General features: G+C 38.2%; 1 protein-coding gene across 1 annotated transcript in view; it reads right to left on the bottom strand.

Annotated features, from left to right (window-relative positions):
- Nucleotides 1–738: 738 nt before the first annotated feature.
- LOC106082631 (uncharacterized) overlaps nucleotides 739–24,360 on the bottom strand; it is a 43,565-nt gene continuing 19,943 nt past the window's right edge. Inside the window, exons 5-9 of the mRNA XM_059367612.1 lie at nucleotides 16,437–16,506; nucleotides 11,911–12,043; nucleotides 11,683–11,832; nucleotides 7,777–8,218; nucleotides 739–986 (exon numbers count right to left, since the gene is read on the bottom strand). Coding sequence (XP_059223595.1) covers nucleotides 814–986; nucleotides 7,777–8,218; nucleotides 11,683–11,832; nucleotides 11,911–12,043; nucleotides 16,437–16,506 — 968 coding nt within the window. The 3' untranslated portion in view covers nucleotides 739–813. The remainder of the gene's footprint in view (nucleotides 987–7,776; nucleotides 8,219–11,682; nucleotides 11,833–11,910; nucleotides 12,044–16,436; nucleotides 16,507–24,360) is intronic.

Below are 24,360 nucleotides of genomic sequence, written 5' to 3'. Positions count from 1 at the left end.
TTTTTTTTTTGTTGACTCTTCTATTGATGACAGCTCATCAAGCTTTGTTAGTTTTGCTTATATCTCCTTTAATTCCGTCTTCAATTCCTTTAAACATTCTTCTTCACCATTGCAGAAATGACAAGTAAACAAAACATTGTTGTTCTTTAGGAGAAATGCAAATTGATATTTATCCATTTTAGTATACTGGGAGTGAATTTATAGCATTTGCCACACTCGATGAATTCATCACCTACTTCTTTGATATAAATTTTACATTGTGCTCAAAATATTGTTTTTGAGCTTTGACTTCTGCAACTTTTTTCAGGCGTACTTCAATGATTTCAAAGGCAGTAATGCTTGAAATAAAGATTTTAAACCAATTTTATTGGGTTGCCCAAAAAGTAATTGCCGATTTTTTAAAAGAAAGTAAATGCATTTTTAATAAAACTTAGAATGAACTTTAATCAAATATACTTTTTTAACACTTTTTTTCTAAAGCAAGCTAAAAGTAACAGCTGATAACTGACAGAAGAAAGAATGCAATTACAGAGTCACAAGAGTCACAAAATTTGTCAACGCCGATTATATGAAAAATCCGCAATTACTTTTTGGGCAACCATACAATTGTTTTAAACAATTAACAATTAAATTTAAATATTTTATTCTAATTAGACACTGTTAAATTCATGTTTGCTTTGCCCCAGAGTTGCCAGCTCTCTTTGAAACTCAACACTTTATACTAGTTTAAAATATCTTAATATATATTTATATATATTATATTGTTTAATGTTTTGTAAAAATAAGTGTTTCCTAAACAAGACTTTATACATATCACAGTTTCGCTGTTCTTCTTCGCTCAATCTTCAGTACAGGATGATTCGTCAAATGTAATGAAATGTGATTTTCACAAATCAATTCTTCAATCTTTGCTGTTGTTGAAAATGTGTATCTTTTGAGCAACTTGGCCAGTGACACTTTGATGCTAATATCGGCATAACGCATTCCTGTAATACAAATAAAAAAATAATAAAAAGAAAAACTTTCGCATCATTGAACAGAATAAGCAAAAAGTAGTAAGTTCAACAGAGACGAACTTTGAATAACCATCACCATGTTATACATATTTCAAGCATACAATCCCGACATTTATTCGAGAGATCGGGCAAAGATGCAGTATTGACACTCAAGAAAATTATTTCTTACCAAAATTTAATAAAAATCCTACTAAACACGATCAAACCTACCGAATGTTCTACGAGCCAAAAATGCTATACAGCGGTCAAAAAAAGTATTCATCATTCAATGTTTTTTTTTTTAATAAGTCTACAAAAGACAATTGGAATAAAAACATATTAAACTAATGATGCAGTAGTGCTTGTGTGATATATATGTACACAATTTCATTGTTTTTAAAGAAAAAAATAGTATTTATTGGAACAAAAAGGGCCATTTTACAGCTGAACACAAAAAATTAAACAAAAAAAGTATTCATCATTGCAAAAAAACAAAAAAATAAATAACATAATTTAAAAAAATTAATACTTTGTTATTCGACCACCGCGTCTTATAACTTCTTTTAAACGGTTTGACATCGATTGGACTAATTTAGCGGTTATATTTTGGTCTATATTAGTCCATTCCTCCATTATCACCTGTTGCATTTGACTCTTGCTCGAAAAATTGCGCGTTCTCAATTTGCGTTCGAGATGTTCCCAAAGATGTTCAATTGGGTTCAAGTCGGGACTTTGAGGAGGAGTTTTAATGACTTTGGGGCAGTTATACAGCATCCACATCTTGGTATTTAAAGCAGAATGTTTGGGGTCATTATCTTGATAATATTGAAAGTTATTACCAAGCCCAAGTTTTACAGCACTATCTTTTAAATTCCTCTTTAAAATGTCAATGTAATACTTATGATCCATTACTCCATTAATAATTTCAAGATTTCCCGCTCCTGAAGCCGCCATACACCCCCAAACCATTAAACCACCTCCACCATGTTTTACAGTAGCAACTGTGTTTCGTTCTTCAAGCTCTGTATTTGGTTTTCTGTACACTATGACCTTTCCATCGCACCCAAAAAGATTAAACTTGCTCTCGTCTGCAAAAATGACTGTTTTCCAAAATGATTCGGGCTGTTTTACATACATTTTTGCGAAGTTTAGCCTTTTCACTCGGTTTATTTTATTTATAAAGGGCTTCTTACGTGCAGTTCTTCCTCTGTAACTATGCCTTTTGAGTGTATTTCGAATTGTTTGTGTAGTAACTTCCTTCCCTAAATATTCCATAGTGTTTTGACGAAGAATGGTCGCATTTGTCTTCGGAGTTTTCTGAACTTGCCGCACTAGCCAACGCACATCTCCAACTGAAAGTGCTTTTGGTCGACCAGATCTTGGTTTATTGTCAACAGTTTTCGTTTCTGTCCACTTTCTGATGATGGATTGTATAGTAGATCGTGGTCTATTTAATATTTCACTGATAGTTTTTTGAGTTAAACCATTCCTGTGGTGTTTTATTATCAAAACTTTTACCTCATCAGAAACCTCGTTTTGCTTACGACCCATTTTGACAAAAACTATATTTTCAATGAAATTAAATATTTGCTGTCAAGGGCAAAGCCTCCTTTACTAAATAAAACAGAAAAGGGGGATTCCCAAATAATATTTGAATTTGACTTTGATGATAGCACATCAATGATGAATACTTTTTTTGTTCTGTTTTTGGTGTTATTATATAAAATTGCATTTTTTGCGCTAATTAAATTTATTTTTTGAATTTATTTCAAAACATATTACGAAAAATAAACTATTGCATAAAACTGCATTATTTGTTTACTTTAAATTTTCTTCAATTACCCAAAATAAGTGAATTTATTATCAATTTTGCTAATGATGAATACTTTTTTTGACCGCTGTATATGTTTTTACACCCTCCACCGAATAGTTGGCCATTTTGCCAACTTTTTTTTTTTCAACGCTACAAAGTAAAAGATCGTCGTTATTCATACAGAATCTAGACATGTCCGTCCGTCTGTTTGTGGAAATCACTCTATAGCCTTAACTTCGCAAATGGGCTACATCTTGATATAGCACCCTTTACCCCGATCTCCTGCTAAGAAATCTTGAGTTCAAAAAGTAGTATTTTTGCCCTGATTTCAATGAACAAGCGCTACGAGTTTGGATAAAGCGATCTCCCGACTTAAATGTTTGAGCTCAGAAATGCTCTTTACTACTCATATTCGGCGGTACAGAGAATTGCATAGACCCCTCAACATCTGAGTATGGACCAGATCTGATCATATTTATATGCAACTGTCCCATAGCCCTGATTTCCGATTGAAGGCATTGAACGCACAAAAACCGCATTTCCAGAACTTACAAAGTTTGGAAGAGATCACTTAACTTTCATACCAGTTACAGTCAATATAAGAGAGTTGCATAGACCCCTCAACATCTGACCCATAGCCCTGATTTCCGATTGAAGGCATTGAACGCACAAAAACCGCATTTCCAGAACTTACGAAGTTTGGAACAGATCACTTAACATTCATACCAGTTACAGTCAATATAAGAACTTACGGCCTTAACTGAAATTTAAAGCAGTGGGTCCCCTTGAAACAGTATTGAGCCCTTCGATATCCAGGATTTTGTTCTGCACTCTTAACGAATTCACAGAAACGAATTTTGAGTTATCATCGGTGATTTTTTTCAGTAATCAACTTAGTATTTAATTGTTCGAACAACCTACGAAAAGTTGAGGTCAGCCTACCAACCTACGAAGAGTTGAGGTCAGCCTACCAACCTACGAAGGGTTGAGGTTAGCCTACCAACCTACGAAGAAAATGAAAACCTACCAATTTTGGTAGGATTCTACCAAAAAGGGCAACACTGCAAATATGTCTCAGAAATCGAATAAAAGCATATATTACATGTCCTCGAAAGTTTTAAGTGGGATCTCGGTCTACATGGCGGCCATATCCAAACACAGTCCGATCTAAACCATATTGTAGAGGTTCAAAGGATGGTTGGCTTGTGCAATACAGTCGCATTGAGGACGACACCATCTGATGCAATGAACTCAATGCTATATGGGGTGCAGGGGTGGATGACTGCGTGATAGTTTGGATAATGAGAATACTTTCGCATTGAGAAATCATGGCAAGTATTGGTCAAATGGCGGTCTACATGGCAGCCTTATCCAAACACAGTCCCATCTAAACCATATTAGACCGGTTCAAAGTATGGCTGGTTTGTGCAATACAGCCGCATTAAGGAGGACACCATCTGATGCAATGAACTCAATGCTACATGTGGTGCAGGTGTGGATGACATCGTGATAGTTTGGATAGTGAGAATGCTTTCGCATAGGACATGGCTAGAATTGATCAAACGGCGGTATGGGTTAACGCCACTAGAGGTACACTTCAGGGCGGCGTCATTTCACCGCTGCTATGGATTGTTGTGGTTGATGTAATTTTCATTTCACCGCTGCTATGGATTGTTGTAGTCGATGTGATTGCCACAGAAAAAAAGTCTGTCATTACACAAATACACATGTATTGGGAAATAGTACAGCTAATAGACAGGGTTGTCGAGCGTGATTAATACGATTCAAATACAACATACGGCCCTTGAAGCCATCACATCTAATATGGTTGAAAAGTCTTCTAACCAAAGGCGAAACGCGTCCAAATAGTGGTTGGTGTGTGTTGCAATCTTTAGCTTTCCTTTTCCATTTGCAATCTCCGATAATTGAGCTTGTCTCGAAAAAGAAACAAACAAAAATTGTAAAATTTAATGATCTTCGCCCTAACATGCAAAAAGCTTGAAAGTGATTCTGATCAGTTTGGAGGCGAAAGGGGTGAAGGTGTGTGCTTTTGCAGATGACCTTTTCATTCTCGCTATGGGAAAATTTCTAGACACTATATCGGACATTTGTAGTGGTGCTCTTGAGTGCACGGCATCTTGGGCCGCGAATTACGGGCTTATGGTGAATCGTGGGAAGACGGAACTGGTCTTGTTCACAAGGATGGGAAGGATTTCGAAGTTCGAACTACCCAAATTGCCACTACCACTTTGAACTACCACGTTAGCCAACTCCAAAGTTACGCCCTGGCTAAATCTGCTAAATTTCTTGGTGTAATTCTTGATAGCGAATTGGACTGGAACTTGATTAGAGCCTCCCGAGTAAAGAAGGCCTTTGCGGGTCTTTATTCCTTATTATTGATGTAAGTGCGGCCTGCCACCTAGGTGAATGCACTGGCTATAACCGGCGGTGGTAAGGCCAGTTCTGACCTATAGCTGTAATGTTTGGTGGCGTTCTAGACAGGGTTAATAGGATTGCTTGAGATTCATGATTTGGGCTTTGGGTACCACAGCGACAAGATCCCTAGAGGTTATGACGGAAATCCAACCGATCAATTTGATTATAAAGGAGTCGGCAGAGGGGATTATCTAGACTATCACATCTTGTGCTGCTTTCGAAAACTCTCTGGATAGAACATTGATACCTTCAGACGGACTTACAAGTAGGAACGGAAATAGTAGGCTGCCAACTATATAGTAGGATACCAACTCTGACGGAATGGCTGAAGGGTCGAAATAGGTATAATATATTGGATGTAACAGTTATGGTATGAGTGTAGGTAGTATGTTAGGTGTGCGGAATGACTTCTAACATCTACCTATATCTACAGCTATAATCAAGCAGTATTGAAGGCTTTAGTTGGCACTAGTATAAGATCTAAGGTTTTGGGTCGCTGTCGAGTGGTCTTATATTGCCTTTAGAGGAATCATAAGGATATTAAAGGAAATGAGAAGGCGAACATGCTTGCGAGATCGGGTGTAAGCCTTGCTCTTGTGCCAATATTGGATGTATACCCACCACTTTTAAAATTTTTTAAGGATGCATGGTTAAATCGCTGGAATTCACAGCCGGATATTAACAAACTAAGGTTCTGTGGGATGAACGCTCGATATCAAACATAGACAGTCTTTTGTCAATGGTAAAGGCACATTTGAGTATGGTTATCGGAATTATAATGGGTATGGTTATCGGAGTTATAAGTTAAGAAAACATATGTCTCGTATTGATGTTACAAATGATGACATTTGTCGGTGGTGTTATAAGAATGAAGTCTAGGAGGGCAGCTTTCACTTTTTTGTCGATGCTTTATGTCATAATAGAAGCAGGATACTGGCTTATTTTTCTTTGAGGCACTAAAAGAACTGATCCATGCAGGTTCAAGGAGTTTGCTTTTTCATCTAGGTGGCTCCAGAAAGTAAGTTAAAGACTGGTTTGCTTTGTGAAGTGAATTCATCGGAAGGAGAAGAGGAAAGATGAGGAATCAGGATTGAACTTAATCTGGTCAACGTGGATGTCTAGGCGACTAAGGTCTTGGCATCATCCTAACCTAACCGATTGTCTCTGGACATTGTAATATGGGAGCTTTCTCTTTGGCCTAGTAGCAGCTATATCAGCAGCACTGAAATATCCTTGGCAAAAGACCCAATCCACACTAACTGGGAGTGTGGACTAGGCTTCGTCTGAGCTGCTATTTGATAACAAATATTGCATCATTATACCGCATTGAGACGATTGGAGCTACAATCAGTGCTGCCAAGTGTTTTTCGCAAAAAATCGTCAAAGTTAACAAAAAAAAGGTGAAAACACATAAATCGTTACTCTCCTAAATTAGTCTAATTCAATTAAATTGTGCGATTTTCGAAGGATGGAAGGCATCTAGAATGTCAATAATCTTGAAAGTTGATTCATTTTTTTTATATTTTTTCTAAAAAACATTACAAATATTTTTTTTTATACTGACGGACTTCAGAATTCAATGTTATTGGAGGGCTAGTAAAGGGTGATTTTTTTGAGGTTAGGATTTTCATGCATTAGTATTTGACAGATCACGTGGGATTTCAGACATGGTGTCAAAGAGAAAGATGCTCAGTATGCTTTGACATTTCATCATGAATAGACTTACTAACGAGCAACGCTTGCAAATCATTGAATTTTATTACCAAAATCAGTGTTCGGTTCGAAATGTGTTCAAATTTTGACAAATTTTGTTCAGCGATGAGGCTCATTTCTGGTTGAATGGCTACGTAAATAAGCAAAATTGCCGCATTTGGAGTGAAGAGCAACCAGAAGCCGTTCAAGAACTGCCCATGCATCCCGAAAAATGCACTGTTTGGTGTGGTTTGTACGCTGGTGGAATCATTGGACCGTATTTTTTCAAAGATGCTGTTGGACGCAACGTTACGGTGAATGAACACATTTCGAACCGAACACTGATTTTGGTAATAAAATTCAATGATTTGCAAGCGTTGCTCGTTAGTAAGTCTATTCATGATGAAATGTCAAAGCATACTGAGCATCTTTCTCTTTGACACCATGTCTGAAATCCCACGTGATCTGTCAAATACTAATGCATGAAAATCCTAACCTCAAAAAAATCACCCTTTAGTATTTAAATGGTACTTAAATTTTAACTTTCAACGATATTTTGACTTTGATTTTAGTTTTTGTCTGTAAAAACAAGACGCAAAAATAAGGATTTATTAACCCACAATTTAAAATAAAAAATCCTTAATGTAAAGGAAAATAATTATCCCCAAAAGGAATATTTCCTTAAAAAGTTGGAAAATTCATCATCTTTAAATCAAGTTTGCTTGTCTTTGACTCGAATCTTTTAAATTAAAATGAACTAAATTTTCAGTGTACAAATGATCTGATTTCTAGCTTTAAAGTTATAAAGGCTTTTCAACGACCTTGCATAAAAAAGCTTACCTATGCAAAAACGTATTCCCTTTGTAAAGGGTATGAAAGAATAAGGATGCCTCCCTTTTATATTTTCGGTAAGAAAATTATCCGGATTAAATTTTAAAGCATCCGGACCCCAAATTTCTTTGCTGCGATGTAAATCGAAAATGTCAATAATGATTCGTTGACCTTCAGGTAAAATCACACCATTGCTCAGTTTCAAATCGCCTCCAACAATTTTACGTCCCACTTGTGGTACAATGGGAAATAGGCGGAGTGTTTCATTTATAATCCTATCCAGATAAACCATTTGACCCATATTTTCATAGGTGACATAGAACTCGCCATCATCGTCATCATTACTGGGAAAGATACCACATAGTTCCTCATAGGCCAATTGCTGTATTTCGGGATGCATGGCCAACATTAACAAAATAAAAAATGTAGATCCAGAACTGGTTTCAAAAGCCTAAAATTGTAATTATTTATTAGCAAACAAGTAAAAACGTGCTAAGATCGGCAGGGCCGAACTTTGAATACCCACTACCATGGATATACTTATAATCCTATTTAATTACAACTCTACTATATCATAGTTATGTCCAAATAGTTGGCGACCTAAATCAAGTGAAAACTTCAAATTTCAGGAAAATCAAGCAATGAATCCAGTTTTTATGGGATTAAAACCGTAAAACGAAAGATCGGTCTATATAGCAACTATGTCCGATTTCGACCGTGATTGGTAGGGATGTCGAGGGATCTAATACAACATACGGTTTTAAATTTCAGCTAAATCGGTTAAAAAATGCGTCTGTTATAGGTTGAGGACACTTAATCGGCACATCAGTCTATATGGGTCTGATGTGGACGTTATTCGCTTTTGGATTTAGGCCTAGGCTTAGTGTAACTCACCGTTCCAAATTTCAGGAAAATAGGGTAATAAATGCGGCTGATATGGGCTTAAAACCCTGAATAAGTAGATCGGTCTAAATGGTGACTATATCTAAATATGGTCCGCTATGTACCCTTAGGTTCGAATACGGGCAGACCTAGTCATACTCACTGCTCCAAATTTCAGCAAAATCGGGTGATAAATGCACCTGCAATGGGCCTAAGACCCTGAATAGGCAGGTAGGTCTAAATGGCCACTATATTTAAATATGGCCCGATCCATATTAGTTTGGAATATCGGGGGGACTACAGTAAGTCACTGTTCTTAATTTCAACGAAATTATAAAAAAATCGGGTATTATGGCAATCGGGTATTATTATATGGCAGCCATCTGTATAAATAAACCTAGTTGGCCCGGTACTCTTCTCTACAACCTTAAATGGGTTTTTGAAAAAAAATTTTAATTAAGCATTACAATGCCGGTGCATAGATGATCCAGGACATTTTGGGTTAAGGGTCCATTTCAGATTCACACCAATTTCAACAGATTTTTATAAAAAATTTGCTAACCATATTGCGCCAATCGGTAAATATGTCCGATGGACCTAAGGGATTCAATATTAACCCATCAATATCTGACAAGGTAAAATACCTAGTAGTGATCTTGGACACGAAACTGAATGGGAAGTGTCACATTCGGGAGTGCACAGTGAGAGAAAAACGAAAAAACTAGTAACAAATATGCCGTGTGAGGACGGGTAGGGATTATATATTATGGAATAAAAGAGGTTTCCGATCGGATACCTTAGACGATACTTAGTGAGAGCGAGGCGCTTCTGGCAGCGGCACGGTCTTGGATTGACGGAACTGTAATATTTATATGTCAAAGATTATGCTACATAGATAGCTCAAAGCTATAGGGCAAAGTGGGCTAGGGGTCTATATTAAGAATCCAGGGACTGAAATCAGTTTTCGACTGCCTGACTTGTACATGGTCCTGCAGGCGGAGATCCGGGAGATCCACACGGAGTACGTGTGGTGTTGTGATGTTAACGCGTGGACGTCGAATAGGAACATCATTACGAATAGTAACAACCAGAACGGTAAAGTCACGAACACTTTTGGAGTGTAAGAAAGAGATTATCGTCTTCTTTAAGGATGGCACGAATGCAGGCGTTTGGGTGCCGGGAAATAGCGGAGTAAGGGGGAATGAGATGACAGACGATTTGGCAGCGAAGCATGCAGCACTGTGGAATCGCGTAACGATCAGTAGGATGGCGAAAATCCTATGGGGAGTTACTGATCGTGAAAAGAAGATAATATTACTGAAAGGAAGTAAGAAGGAGGTCAGTATAGCTTTCGGTATCATATCGGGACACATAGGACTACGAGCTCACTTATGCAAAATCGGTGCGGCGAGTGATAGCATATGTAGGGCATGTGGGGAAGATGATAAGACGTTGGAGCATTTTCTATGTCATTACACGGCTTTCGCTGCAATTAAATAGCACGGAGAATTATTCTGAATTAGATTTTCTATTTCGAGACCACTTTTTTACGACCTTATTCACAAAACTTTATGAAGCCTTAAAATAGGTTCCTTTGACAATTCTATAAAGGATATATGTCAAGTATGGGTCGGATCAATGTATGCACCCTCTTATCAACCTAACCTCAAGGTTTGAGAAAAAAAAGAAACTCGCAAAATCCTACCGGAAGTGGGAAAAGTAGTACGTTTAGTATCGCAATTGATACTATTTGGTTCATTGTTACCAAACGGAGCTTGAGCCAAGAAATTTGGTACACAGGTACACTATAGGAACCTAAGTTGAAGAAGAAATTAATTTTTGGACATTTTTTGATTTATGTTCTAAAAAGTACAAAAAGTTGAGAAAAATTTTTGCACATGGCTATTGGATAAATTTTGGATAAAAAACATCTATTGTGAAAACTGAGGGTTTTTCACCCGCAAATTTGAAAATTGGTACTGGAGCAGGAAGAAAACGTACATTTAGTGCCGCAATTATGGTACCAATTGGTACTTTGTTTACGGATTGAACTAAAGCTTTGAAATTTGGCATGTAGGTAAAACTAGTTAATAAAGGGTGAACTTTTAGCTGTTATCCTTTTGGCAGCACTGGGTTAAGCAGCTCATGCACGTTTCGTGTGTTGTTTCACAGTCAAACATCTTCAGTTTGGTCTATTATTTCACCATGAATCGTCTTCTAAACGAACAATGCTTGCAAATTATTGAATTTTATTTTTGTCTCAATGGGTATGTAAAAAAGCAGAATTGTTGATTTTAGAGTGAAGATCAGCCGGAAGCACTGCAAGAGCTACCAGTCACAATTTGGTGCGGTTTATGAGCTGGTGGCATCATTGGACCGTACTTCTTCAAAGATAATGCGAATCGTTACATAACTGTGAATGGAGAGCGCTTCCGTAAGATGATATCCAACTTTTTGTTTGCCCAAAATGCAAATGTGGCATGTGGTTTCTACAAAACGGCGCCACACAGCACGCGCAACAATAGACTTATTGAGAAGAAAGTTCGGAGAACATTTTATTTCAGCTTCGGGACCGGTCACTTGGCCGTGAGGTCGTGCGATTTAACGTATTTAGACTTTTTTTTTGGGGGGAAGGAGGGTATGTTAAATATCATGTATATACAGTCAAGCCTACTTCAAGTGACGCATTGGAAGACAACATTGAAACATTTATTCGTGAGATGCTGGCCGAAATGTTGAAAAGAGTATGCCAAAATTGGACCAATGGACAAAGCGGATGGACCATTTGAGATGCAGTCACGGTCAACATTTGCATGAAATAATCTTCAAACATTAATTAATATGATCCGTACTATCAATTTAAATAAAAATTTTATTTTCTGAATTTTTTGTGTTTTTTGAAAAACTTTTCTATAGCTCTTAAAAAATCACCCTTTATATACTTTGTAAGGACGGAAACTAGTATTTCGACCTATGGTGGTGGGTATAAAAAAAATTAATGTATATATATATAATGTCTAGTAAAAAACTTACCCCTAGAAGTATATGGTAAAGACCCATAATGCTATCTTCTCTTCGAAATTCATTATTTTCAATGGCGCTAACCACTGAATCCAAAACTGTATTTGTATTCTGCACGTAACTGGGATCCATTCCTCGGAGTTGAGGAAAACTATCTATAGACTGAAAAAAATATGCAATGGTTAGCAGCCGTATTTATTTTTGTACATCAAACTTTCTTGCATTAATCGATCAACTTACCTCCGCAACAAATTCAATGCTGTTCTGAAATAGTGTCACAGCTTTTTTAAATATTGTGTGGACTGCAACTTTGCGAACAAGGCAATTTAAATAAAGGAAATTGCTAGTCAAATCCGATGCGTATTCCAGGCCGCTAAAAATGTATAGAAATGTTCTTAATAGAATAATGCACATTTAAACTAAAAACAGTTTGGTTAGATTAGGTTGAAAAGAGGGTGCGGATATTAATCCACCACTATGGACATACACCTTAGCCGGTAATCGCCTTGTTGTGCGCTCTAAATATTGATACGAGCCTGGAAAAAGAAAATCTAATTCAAGAATTCCGTGGAACTAACATAATCTCTACCATACCACGCCCCTTAAATTCCGATGCCTGTTAGCCGCGAAAGCCGGGCAATGACATAGGAAATGCTCCAACAGTACAGTGGGAGAAAATCGCAAAAAAAGTAGCAAAAATATGCCGCGTGAGAACGGATAAAGATATCTCTTTGAAGTTGAGGTCGTGTGCAAAATTTCAAGGCCCTAGGTGGCCCGAGCGCTTCTTGACAGGCCCCTAAAATTGGTCACCTCGGCATTTCGAAAAATTGTTTGGGATAATTAAAATTAAAGGGTATATCCCCAATACTATTGGGTTGCCCAAAAAGTAATTGCGGATTTTTCATATAGTCGGCGTTGACAAATTTTTTTACAGCTTGTGACTCTGTAATTGCATTCTTTCCTCTGTCAGTTATCAGCTGTTACTTTTAGCTTGCTTTAGAAAAAAAGTGTAAAAAAAGTATAGTTGATTAAAGTTCATTCTAAGTTTTATTAAAAATGCATTTACTTTCTTTTAAAAAATCCGCAATTACTTTTTGGGCAACCCAATATCTACCTCAAATGGACTTTTTTGTAGGGATTTGCGAAGGCCTTGACAATCGCACCATCACACGGCATAATTTTACCAGCTTTTTTTTCGTTCTATATAATCCTATATCTCTAGTTGTCATACCGAAAGCTTTACTGACCTCCTGCTTACTTTCTTTCAGGAATATCCTCGCTTCCTACAATCTGGACTTCCCCATAGGATTTTCATCGTCCTACCCACCGTTTCGCTATTCCACAGTGTTACTCGACTGGAAAGGTTTCGGGTTAATCAAGTTTATTGACGGCAGTCCTCTGGTCTTCACTCCCAAATCATCTGATCTTTCATTCCACCTTGCTCCACTATGTTTCATACCTTTTTTCTGTACCTTTCCACCCAAACTTTTTATACCCACCACCGAAGGAAGGGGGTATATTCAATTTGTCATTCCGTTTGCAACACATCGAAATATTCATTTCCGACCCTATAAAATATATATATTTTTGATCAGAGTAAAAATCTAAGACAATCTAGACATGTCCGTCCGTCTGTCCTCCTGTCTGTTGAAATCACGCTGTAGTCTTTAAAAATAGAGATATTGAGCTGAAACTTTGCACAGATTCTTTTTTTGCCCATAAGCAGGTCAAGTTCGAAGATGGGCTACATCGGAACATATCTTAATAGAGCCCCCATATAGACCGATCCGCCGATTTAGGGTCTTAGGCTCTTAAAAGCCACATGTATTATCCGATTTTGCTGAAAGTGGGGACAGTGAGTTGTGTTAGAAATCCCTCGTTTATTTGGCCAAGATCGGTCCAGAATTGGATATAGCTGCCATATAGACCGATCCTCCGATTTAGGGTCTCAGGCCCATAAAACCCACATTTATAATCCGATTTTGATGAAATTTGAAACTGTGAGTTGTGTTAGGCCCCTCGATATCCTTCGTCAATTTGGACCAGATTGATCCAGATTTGGATATAGCTGCCATATAGACCGATCCTCCGATTTAGGGTCTTAAGCCCATAAAAGCCACATTTTCATCAGATTTTTCTGAAATTTAGAACAGCAGGATGTCTTAGGTCCTTCGACATTCTTCTTCAATTTGGCCCTGATCGGTTCAGATTTGGATATAACTGCCATATAGACCGATTTCTCGATTTAAGGTTATTGTCCGATGTCGCCGAAATTTGGGACAGTGAGTTAAGTTAAGCCCCTTGACATACTTCTGCAATATCGCACATATCGGTCCAGATTTGGATATAGCTGCCATATAGACCGATTTCTCGGTTTTAGGTTTAGGGGCCATAAAAGGGACATTTATTGTCCGATTTTACCGAAATTTGAGACAGTGAGTTGTGTTAGGCTCTTTAACGTCCTTCTTCAATTTGGCTCAGATCGGTCCAGATTTGACTATAGCTGCCATGTAGACCGATATCTCGATTAAAAATCTTGGCTCCATAGAAGGCGCATTTATAATCCGATTTCACTGAAATTTGACACAGTGACCTATGTTAGGCTTTTCGACATCCGATCGGTTTATTATACCCACCACCGAATGATGGGGGTATATTCATTTTGTCATTCCGTTTGCAACACATCGAAATATCCATTTCCGACCCTATAAAGTATATATATTCTTGATCAGCGTGAAAATCTAAGACGATCTAGACATGTCCGTCCGTCTGTCCGTCTGTCTGTTGAAATCACGCTACAGCCTTTAAAAATAGAGATATTGAGCTGAAATTTTGCACAGATTCTTTTTTTGTCCATAAGCAGGTTAAGTTCGAAGATGGGCTATATCGGACTATATCTTGATGTAGCCCCCATATAGACCGATCCGCCGATTTGGGGTCTTAGGCCCATAAAAGCCACATTTATTATCCGATTTGAATGAAAATTGACACAGTGAGTTGTGTTAGGCCCTTCAACATTCTTCGTCAATTTGGCCCAGATCGGTCCAGATTTGGATATAGCTGCCATATAGACCGATCCTCCAATTTATGGTCTTAGGCCCATAAAAGCCACATTTATAATCCGATTTCGCTGAAATTTGGGACAGTAAGTTGCGTTGAGCCCTTCGATATCCTTCGTCAATTTGGCTCAGATCGGTGCAAATTTGGATATAGCTGCCATATACACCGATCCTCCGATTTATGGTCTTAGGCCCATAAAAGCCACATTTATTATCCGATTTTGCTAAAATTGCGGAGAGTGAGTTGCGTTGAGTCCTTTGACATCCTTCGTCAATTTGGCCCAGATCGGTCCAAATTTGGATATAGCTGCCATATAGACCGATCCTCCGATTTATGGTCTTTGGCCCATAAAAGCCACATTTATTATCCGATTTTGCTGAAATTTGGGACAGTGAGTTGCGTTGAGCCCTTCAACATCCTTCGTCAATTTGGCACAGATCGGTCCAAATTTGGATATAGCTGCCATATAGACCGATCCTCCGATTTATCGTCTTAGGCCCATAAAAGCCACATTTATTATCCGATTTTGCTGAAATTTAGGACAGTGAGTTGCCTTAGGCCCTTCGACATCTTTCTTCTATTTGGCCCTGATCGGTTCAGATTTTTATATAGCTGCCATATAGACCGATCTCTCGATTTAAGGTTTTGGGCCCATAAAAAGCGCATTTATTGTCCGATGTCGCCGATATTTGGGACAATGACTTGTGTTGGGCCCTTCGATATTTGTCTTCAATTTGGATCAGATCGGTCCAGATTTGGATATAGCTGCCATATAGACCGATCTCTCGGTTGAACAATGACTTGTACTTATAAGCATTTGGTCTAAATCGGATGATATCTATAGAGCTGCTATGTGGCATAAGGTATGCATTTTTCACTGGATTTTGACGAAATGTGGTTCACATATATATCCGAGGTGGTGGGTATCCAAAGTTCGGCCCGGCCGAACTTAACGCCTTCTTACTTGTTTTTAGATATAGATACTCTACTTATTAGTATTCATTATTAATATTAGGTCCAAATCGAAACATATTTCGATTTGACCTAATTTCGACATAAGGTTTGAAATTTTCACCAAATTTTGATGAAAGGTGATTTACATATATACCCGAGCTGGTGGGTATCCAAAGTTCGGCCCGGCCCAACTTAACGCCCTTTTTACTTGTTTTGCTTATCACAATGGGCGAGACTACCTTCAGAGTGAATTCACCTTTCATGATGTCCTTCCCAGTAAACCTAAACCTTAGTCTTGTGGGGTGTTAGATAAATAATTCGATGAGCTATAAACCTAAGCCTGTGGAGTTTTGGACCAATGCTTCGATGAGTTATTAAAAAAGTGAATATATCCTCTTCCTTTAGAGGAGGATTTAACAAGTGATAGTGCATTAAGTTCGGAAGCCCTGTGGAGCTAAGACTATTGCAGACCCAGAAGCCTTCTACGCTTATGGTTCCAACTAAGAGCATTTTCCAAGCCTTGCCTGGTGCGGATCAGAGACAACAGTAACATAAATCTGATGTTTTATTTGATTTGGAGGAGATTTGGTAGTTGAAGTACAGTTAAGATTTCCACTGCAGCTCCCTAAAACAGATATCTGAAGAGCTAAAGCCTCCGGAAATCTTACATGTAGCGAATCGGCAAAGTTTATTTCCGTCGATTCCGAAATTCCACTTACTGAACGAAGGCAAAATTCTGTTCATATACTTACTCCGCGATTCCTGCTGCATACTCCCTTGGATTGAGATGGGACCTTGCTAAGTCTCTGCCGATGACAGTTTCTATAAGAAAAAGAGATGCTTGAATAATAACCTTTCACAAAATTTCAATTCCAAATTTGAAGAATTTTTTTTTTTTTGTAATTATCGAAACTATTTTACACTTACCACATGCCACATGCAAGGTGAATTCTCGCAGGTAGCAAAGCAATGGACTACTCTTTCCAGACTCTATGTCGCTATCAATGTTTTCGAATAAATCCTTCATTTTGCAATTGAATATTGGTATAAATTTCTGCAAATTTCCAATTTTGAATGATCTATTTAGTATTTTTCGATTATGAATCCACTCTTCTCCTAATGTATAAAAAACGGTCATACATGTTCGGAGATACAAAACTCAGGTAATTTTTTATAATTGTTTACCATTCAATGTTATTAAACCAAGGCCAAAGGCATTCTGTAGTCCCTCATACACCAAGTCAGGCTTATTAAAAGCTAGTTTTGATGTAAGAATATCCTTAATAACGATGGGATCACAAGTACACAAGAAGGGATATGGTCCTGTATAGATTATGGCGTTTTTACCATACTTTCGAACATATTCCGAAAACCGCTTGATAATTACTAAAAAAATATTACAAGAAAAGGTATGAGAAATGTGTATTAGTTTTAGAACAAATTCATCCATCATTGAACATATTGTTCCAGTTAGTTGAGCTGATAACATGCTCTCCTTGCCTATGAATGGAAAATGCTTTCGGTTTCTAACATCATGTAATTGTGCTTCGCACGGGGTTTGTCTTCTATTGGGTTGCCCAAAAAGTAATTGCCGATTTTTTAAAATAAAGTAAATGCATTTTTAATAAAACTTAGAATGAACTTTAATCAAATATACATTTTTTACTTGGCTCAAGAAGTCAAGATTCAGGATCGGGTTATATGACAGCTTTATCAGGTTATGGACCGATTTGAACCATACTTCGCACAGTTGTTGGATATCATAAAAAAACACGTCGTCCAAAATTTCATTCCAATCGGGTTAGAAATGCGCCCTCTAGACGCTCAAGCATCAAGACCGAAGATCGGTTTATATGGCAGCTATATCAAAACATGGACCGATATGGCCCATCCCATCCCAACTGACCTACACTAATAAGAAGTATTTGTGCAAAATTTCAAACAGCTAGCTTTACTCCTTCGAAAGTTAGCGTGCTTTCGACAGACAGGCGGACGGAGTTGGCTAGATCGACATAAAATGTCACGACGATCAAGCATGAGGTATCCTGCCATGTTCAAGTTTCTGTACCAAGTGGTGTCGCTAAGCAGCACGCCGATCGGACTCGGCATAAAAAAAGGAGGCCCCTTATCTTTGAGCTTAAACTTTAATCGGACTGCACTCATAGATATGAGAGAAGTAACACCAGTTCCTTAATGTAATGCTCATGGGAAATTTTACATATATAAGCCGATTTTAACCATACTTAACACGATTGTTAGAAGTCGTAACAGAACACTACGAGCATTTCAGCCCAATTGGATAAATATTGCAATTTCTAGGGGTTAAGAAGTCAAATCGAAAGACCGAAAGGGGAGCTTTCTCGAAATATGAACCGATATATATGGCTCATATGCAAATGGTCCAAAACTTCATTCCTTGGACCGCTATAGTGATTTTGACAGACAGATGGAGGGACGGACATGGATAGGTGGACTAAGAATGTCAAGACCATCAACCTCATGTGGTCGCACATCAATATTTCGAGATGTAACAAATGAAATGATTAGATAAGTATAAAGAGTTATTTCAGTATTTTGGACGCCGCGACCGCAGCGGACCTTAAATTGTTGAAAACATTTTTAGTTTTAGCACGATGGACTAAAACCTATGCCTCTTGATTGACTAAAGCTATGTCTAAAGCTGACTATGTCTACATTCCTGTACAATTTCTCATCTCCGGAGATTCATTTCTATATAAGAGACCAGTGCAGGTGAATATGCTTTCTATTAAATCACATTGGCCAGCAATAAATTAAGGGTGATTTTTTAGCTATTATTTTTTGGCAACACTGGTTCATAGAGGGCACGCACGTTTCGTGTTTTCTTTTACTGTCAAACATCTTCAGTTTGGTCTATAATTTAACCACAAATCGTCTTACAAACGAACAAGGCTTGCAAATTATTGAAATTTATTATCAAAAGGCGTGCTCTGTTAAGAAAGTTAATCCCGCGCTTCTTCTTCTGACGACATTAAATTTTGACTCAATGGGTTTGTAGATAAGCAGAATTGTCGAATTTGGAGTGAAGATCAGCCAGAAACATTGCAAGAACTACCAATGCATCCAGAAAAAGTCACAGTTTGGTGCGGTTTATGGGCTGGTGGTATCATTGGACCGTACTTCTTTAAAGATGATGTGAATCGTAACGTAACTGTGAATGGAGAGCGCCACCGTGAGATGCTATCCAACTTTTTTTGCCCAAAATGCAAGAGCTTGACATGTATGACATGTGGTTTCAACAAGACGGTGCCACATCCCACACAGCACGCGTAAAAATTGACTTTTTGAGACGCGAATCAGGTGAAAATTTTATTTCATATTCGGAACCGGTGAATTGACCAGTGCGATTTAACGTCTTTAGACTACTTTTTGTGGCACTATGTTAAAACCCATGTCTATACAGACAAGCCCACTTCAATTGACGCATTGGAAGACAGCATTAAAGCATTTATTCGTGAGATTCCGGCAGAAATGTTGCCAAAATTGGACTAAGCGGATGGGCCATTTAAAACACAGTCACGGTCAACATTTACATGAAAGAATCTTCAAACATTAAATTATATGGACCGTACTATCGATTCCAATAAAGATTTCATGCATTTTTCTGAATTTTATGAGTGTTTTTCTTTTAAACTTTCCTATAGCTCTTAAAAAGTCAAACTTTTTAAGGAAAATGTCGATACTCAAAAAAAAAATAATTTTGAAGCTTTGCTTTTGGAATTTCCTAGAAAATACCCAATTTTTAATTTTTCCCCATCAAAATCCCAGTACCCCAATTGATCAAACTTTTTCCCCAATAACGAAAAAAAAAATCTCCTGTTTGGAGAAATTTCCCCTAGCCTGACAACAATTTCAAAGTCGTCTGAAAGGAGTGGTGTAGAATGAAGGGTGAGTTTACTCGGACAGCAGTGTGGTCTATCCGACGCGCCCAAACGCACTCGGTGAATGGCAACCGCTTCTGCTTCTCTTCTTAGTACACATGATTGTGTGTGTGTTGGATTTCATTGCGTCCTCCATCGAAATCCCGTCCCGTCTTAGCCCAGTACCTGAGAAGACTCCGCAGAGACACATCTGCAAGATCGCAGACATCGAAGAAAAATTATCTCCCTACGATAAGCCCTGACATGAGTAGAGCAAGTGCTCGATCGTCTCATCAAGACAAAGTCAGCAGTTTTCCTTGTATGGGATTCCCATATGGGCCGTATGTATTACCACACAATGACTGGTTATAACACCTGTAATTAATTCCATTAAGGAACAGCGGGGATATTTCTCTCATATCAATGAGAACTGCTGGATACAAGTTTATGATCAATGATAAAGACATAACCAACGCTGATCATTTGTAGACCCTCCACATTGAAGGGTCCTATTTTCTTCATTCCGTTTGATACACATCGAAATATTGATATTCTTGCTCCTCTTGACATTCCAAGTTGATTTAGCCATGTTCTGTCTGTCAGCGAACAGAAATTTTGTACAAATACATCCTATTAGTGTAGATCGTTTAGGATTGTTAAAGGGCCATATCGGTCCATGTTTTGATATATCCTTCATATATACCGATCTTTCGATATACATGATTGTATACGATGATGATTTAGATGATCTCTGCTATAACAGCCTACAAGGCATTGCTTAGAAAGCATATAGATATATTTTCGCACTGGTGGATATTTGTCTCCCGATGAAGGTGGTCCACATGATAACTGAGCAGACAGCCCGTCGCAGTTCGAAGAGCGGCATTCTGGCAGTTCTGAATATTATTCCACTGTGTATCACAGGGCTGACGAGACCACACTGGCGCAGCTTAACTTACAACAGACTGGCCAATTGCTTTGAAGGTGTTCAACAAGATTTCTTTGTGAACACCCCAAGTGCTGCCGGCAAGTGACTTGAGCACCATGTTTGTACTTTGATTTTAATGCGAAAAAGTGTCCCCATGTTAGTTCTCAGATGTCTTTTCAAAGTTGAGCAGTTTCTTGGCCCTCTTCCGGTTGACGGTACGCCAGAGTCTCCTTAAAGTTCAGCATCCATACACAGCTTAAACCTCGTCCCCGCCACCAAAAGCCGAGCACCGACTATGTTCAGTAGTTCGACAAGTAACATACATGCAAAAACGGTAACTGGTTTGCTCCCAATGGAGAAGCACATCCTGACATATTCTTCCATCTTTTCTTTTCCCGGAATACCAACGTATACGGGAACCAAAGTTTGCCCCATGTCGTGTCCCCGGAGTCCCCGCAAGGACTCCGGCATTGAGGGCCACCATTCTGTCCACATATAAAAATCCAAAGTTTCGAAGACTTATAATCCCGCCCAGTATTGCATTTGCGGTCATCCTAATGGCACAGATCGCGGACTGAAAGACCTTGCACTCGTCCGGCAGTCTTACCGACACACCGATGTCAAGTGTCCCTGAATAGATATTTAATTCCGTTTCGGACTCTATCTTGTAGCCATCTGTAAAGAATGAGGTTTCATCTTCAAATACTGAATCCGCTTTCCACTCGTCCCTACAGGGTAAAGCTTATCCCAAAGATCCTTTCTCGAATCGGTCTCGGTTCCAGGTATCCAGAATATAACCGTTGCGGTATCCGCTCTTCATCAGCATTGTAAGTTCCCTCTGCATAAGCGAAATTTTGGCGTCATTGTTCCAAACAAATACCTCAACTGGTTTTATATACAGCATTGCCTCCCAACCTGTCAGCGGTGAGTACCTTAACGCTCCCGTGATTTCGACGAAGGCCAGGCTTTGCATCTTCTCGAACTCTCTGTTGCGAATCCCCATCTTCATAGCCCTCTATCATACCAGTGCCCTTTATTTTAGCACTGGTCTGACAACGGCCGTGTGCATTCGGTAAATCATATTCGGGCTAGCTCTCCTTTTCCTTCCTAAACTCCTCCTGAAGGCTTGGAATAGAACTAGCTCCCTGGGTCTATCCTGAACCTATTTCACGTAGCCATCAATTAGATCGTGTTGATCATCCTACCGCTTAGCATACAATCTGTTACAGGGCGGCGATTATCAACCCCATCTCCACATTTTTTGATGCGAAATAGTTAGTCCTTTCAAATTCAGATTTCTCAGAATCAGTCTAGAGATTCGGTAGAGGCCCAGCTCCTTGGACGACTTGGCGCTGTTGATGATAATTGTAACTTCGCCGATTGGACCACGCAGAATGACTCTCATCCTCACCCTATCACTCTCGGAATGTTCAATAAATGGATAGTAAAACAACCTGGCGCATCTTTTCGTGTCAGTCACAATTATTCTATTTTAGCAGGGTTCTTGGCTGGTATAAAGCGGGCGGCTGCTGCATTAATGATGTCTCAGATGCTCATCTGAGGGCGACGCTAGCTCGCCGAAGCGGCGATTGGTGTATTCTCCGAAGCCACCCAATTAGGGTTTCTTGTGATTAATAAACGTCCGGCGTTCAGAGGTGGAGAGAATTATGGGGAGGGGATCTCATTCTGGTGGGGCGTTCTCATTCCTCAGACAACAAGAAACTGATGTCAGTCTTACCACCTGGGGCACAACTGTTAACCGGCGGTATCTATCTCGTCAGTATTACACTTGACTGGTACCCCATATATCCTATGTAGGGGCTACTAGCATTAAGCGCAAGCGAGATAGGTGTAGATTGCGCGGCATGATGTATCAGGAAACTCAATTCTTCGTCTCCACTCTACGGGGGATTGTTACGTGCACATTGCAAGCTGCAGAAGTTAGTCAGCTTTGTCGCCTGGATCGCCGCGACTCCACTATCACAAATATAACAGTAAACTGTACTCTCTCAAATTCAAAATTTTGTAAACGTTTTACTTTAAAGCATATAAATTTACCTGCGGAACCCATAAATGGACCGAATCCGGTAATTATTTGTAACATACTTGATGAAAAATATTTAATTAGGCGAATTGAATGGCGATCTCGCCATCGTTTATATAGCCACGTGGACACTAAGCAGAAAGTTAAGAGCACGTAGGATAGGTGCATTTTCAAGCTCGGGATTCTTTAGCGTAACTAAGTAACTAAATATCCGATAGCATGGCTAAGTCTTTATATACATAATGTGTAAATTTTCATAATCCAATATTTACCTTCCGGTTAATATTAATATTTAATATATTTTTTTTTTAAATTTAAATTAAGTTGAATTTATGTTCAACCATTCATGGTTGCTTTATGCATGAATAAAATATACAAATAAGAAACTACACTGACATTTGAAAAAGTAAAGCTTAGATTGCAAAGGCGGGAATGACTGCAAATACTTGGATGTCCCTCGAACTTTCTAGGGTCCGTAGTATACTATTCGGGAGATAGGTAAACATGGAAACTTTATCATGCTATGGCCGATTTGACCAATACTAACCAGTGATGTGGGAAGTCGAAATAAGGCTCTAATAACACATCAAACTTACAAGGCATTGCATTGGTGAACAGCGCATCACATTTCACTTCCAAAATCAGCATTTATATAAGCTCTGTTGAAGGAGTGCGTCGAAAAAAAATGCCTTCTAAAAAGTTTTATATTCGTCACCAGATCGTCGAGGGTATTTACACTACAATCGACACGTTTTTAGTCACAGGACTAGAATTTTAAATAAATTTAAAATAAAAATATGCTCTAAATTTAGCTTTAAAATATATGACTTAAAAAAAATTAGCTTAAAAAATAATATGACGCATCATGGAAATGGAAATTTCGAAAATCTGAAGCAAGACGAGGAGTTATATTTGTCAAAGTTTTTTGCGAAATTTTCGAAAATCAGCAAAATTTCGAAACTTTCAAAATCTCAAAAATGTTGGCGAATCTAAGGGACAATGGAGCAAAATTTCGAAATTCGTCATCACAGCGTCAAAATCGCGCCCATTTGCAATAAAATCAAGACTTTTTGGACACAAAATGGCATTTTTGAAAATCTAAGATATGCCCTGAGTTCAGTTTTTGATGAGCAATTATATTCGCCAAAGTTTTTTGTGAAAATCGAAAAAATAATTTGACGCGTATTGGCGTTAAACCTACACGTTTTTGGTGCAAATATTGGAATTTCGAAAATCTGAGGTAAGATTTGAATTCAGTTTTTGACGAGGAGTTATATTCGTCAAAGTTTTTTGCGAAAAGCAAAAAAAAAAAAGTTTTTTTGACCATTTTTCATAAAATTTTCGAAAATCAGCAAAATTTCCAAAAATTTTGACGATTGTAAAGAACAGTGGGGCAAAATTTCGAAATTGTCATCAGAGCGTTAAAATCGCGCCCATTTGCAATAAAATCAAAACGTTTTTGGACACAAAATGGCATTTTCGAAAATCTAAGATATGCCCTGAGTTCAGTTTTTGATGAGCAATTATATTCGCCAAAGTATTTTGCGAAAATCCAAAAATATTTTGATGCGTCATAGTCGTTAAACCTACGAGTTTTTGGTGCAAAAATTGGAATTTTGAAAATCTGAAGTAAGATTTGAATTCAGTTTTCGACGAGGAGTCAATTCGACAAAGTTTTTTGCGAAAAGCGAAAAATTTTTTTTACCATTTTTTAAGTCGTTTAAATTTTCGAAATCAGCACAATTTCGAAATTTTCAAAATCTCAAAAATGTTGGCGAATCTTAAGGATGATGAGAAAACATTTA

The sequence above is a fragment of the Stomoxys calcitrans genome, chromosome 4 (genome assembly GCF_963082655.1).
Source record: "Stomoxys calcitrans chromosome 4, idStoCalc2.1, whole genome shotgun sequence".
Classification (NCBI taxonomy): Eukaryota; Metazoa; Arthropoda; class Insecta; order Diptera; family Muscidae; genus Stomoxys; species Stomoxys calcitrans.
The sequence above is the reverse complement of the archived record's forward strand: the minus strand, read 5'-3'. Positions and strand labels throughout refer to the sequence as shown.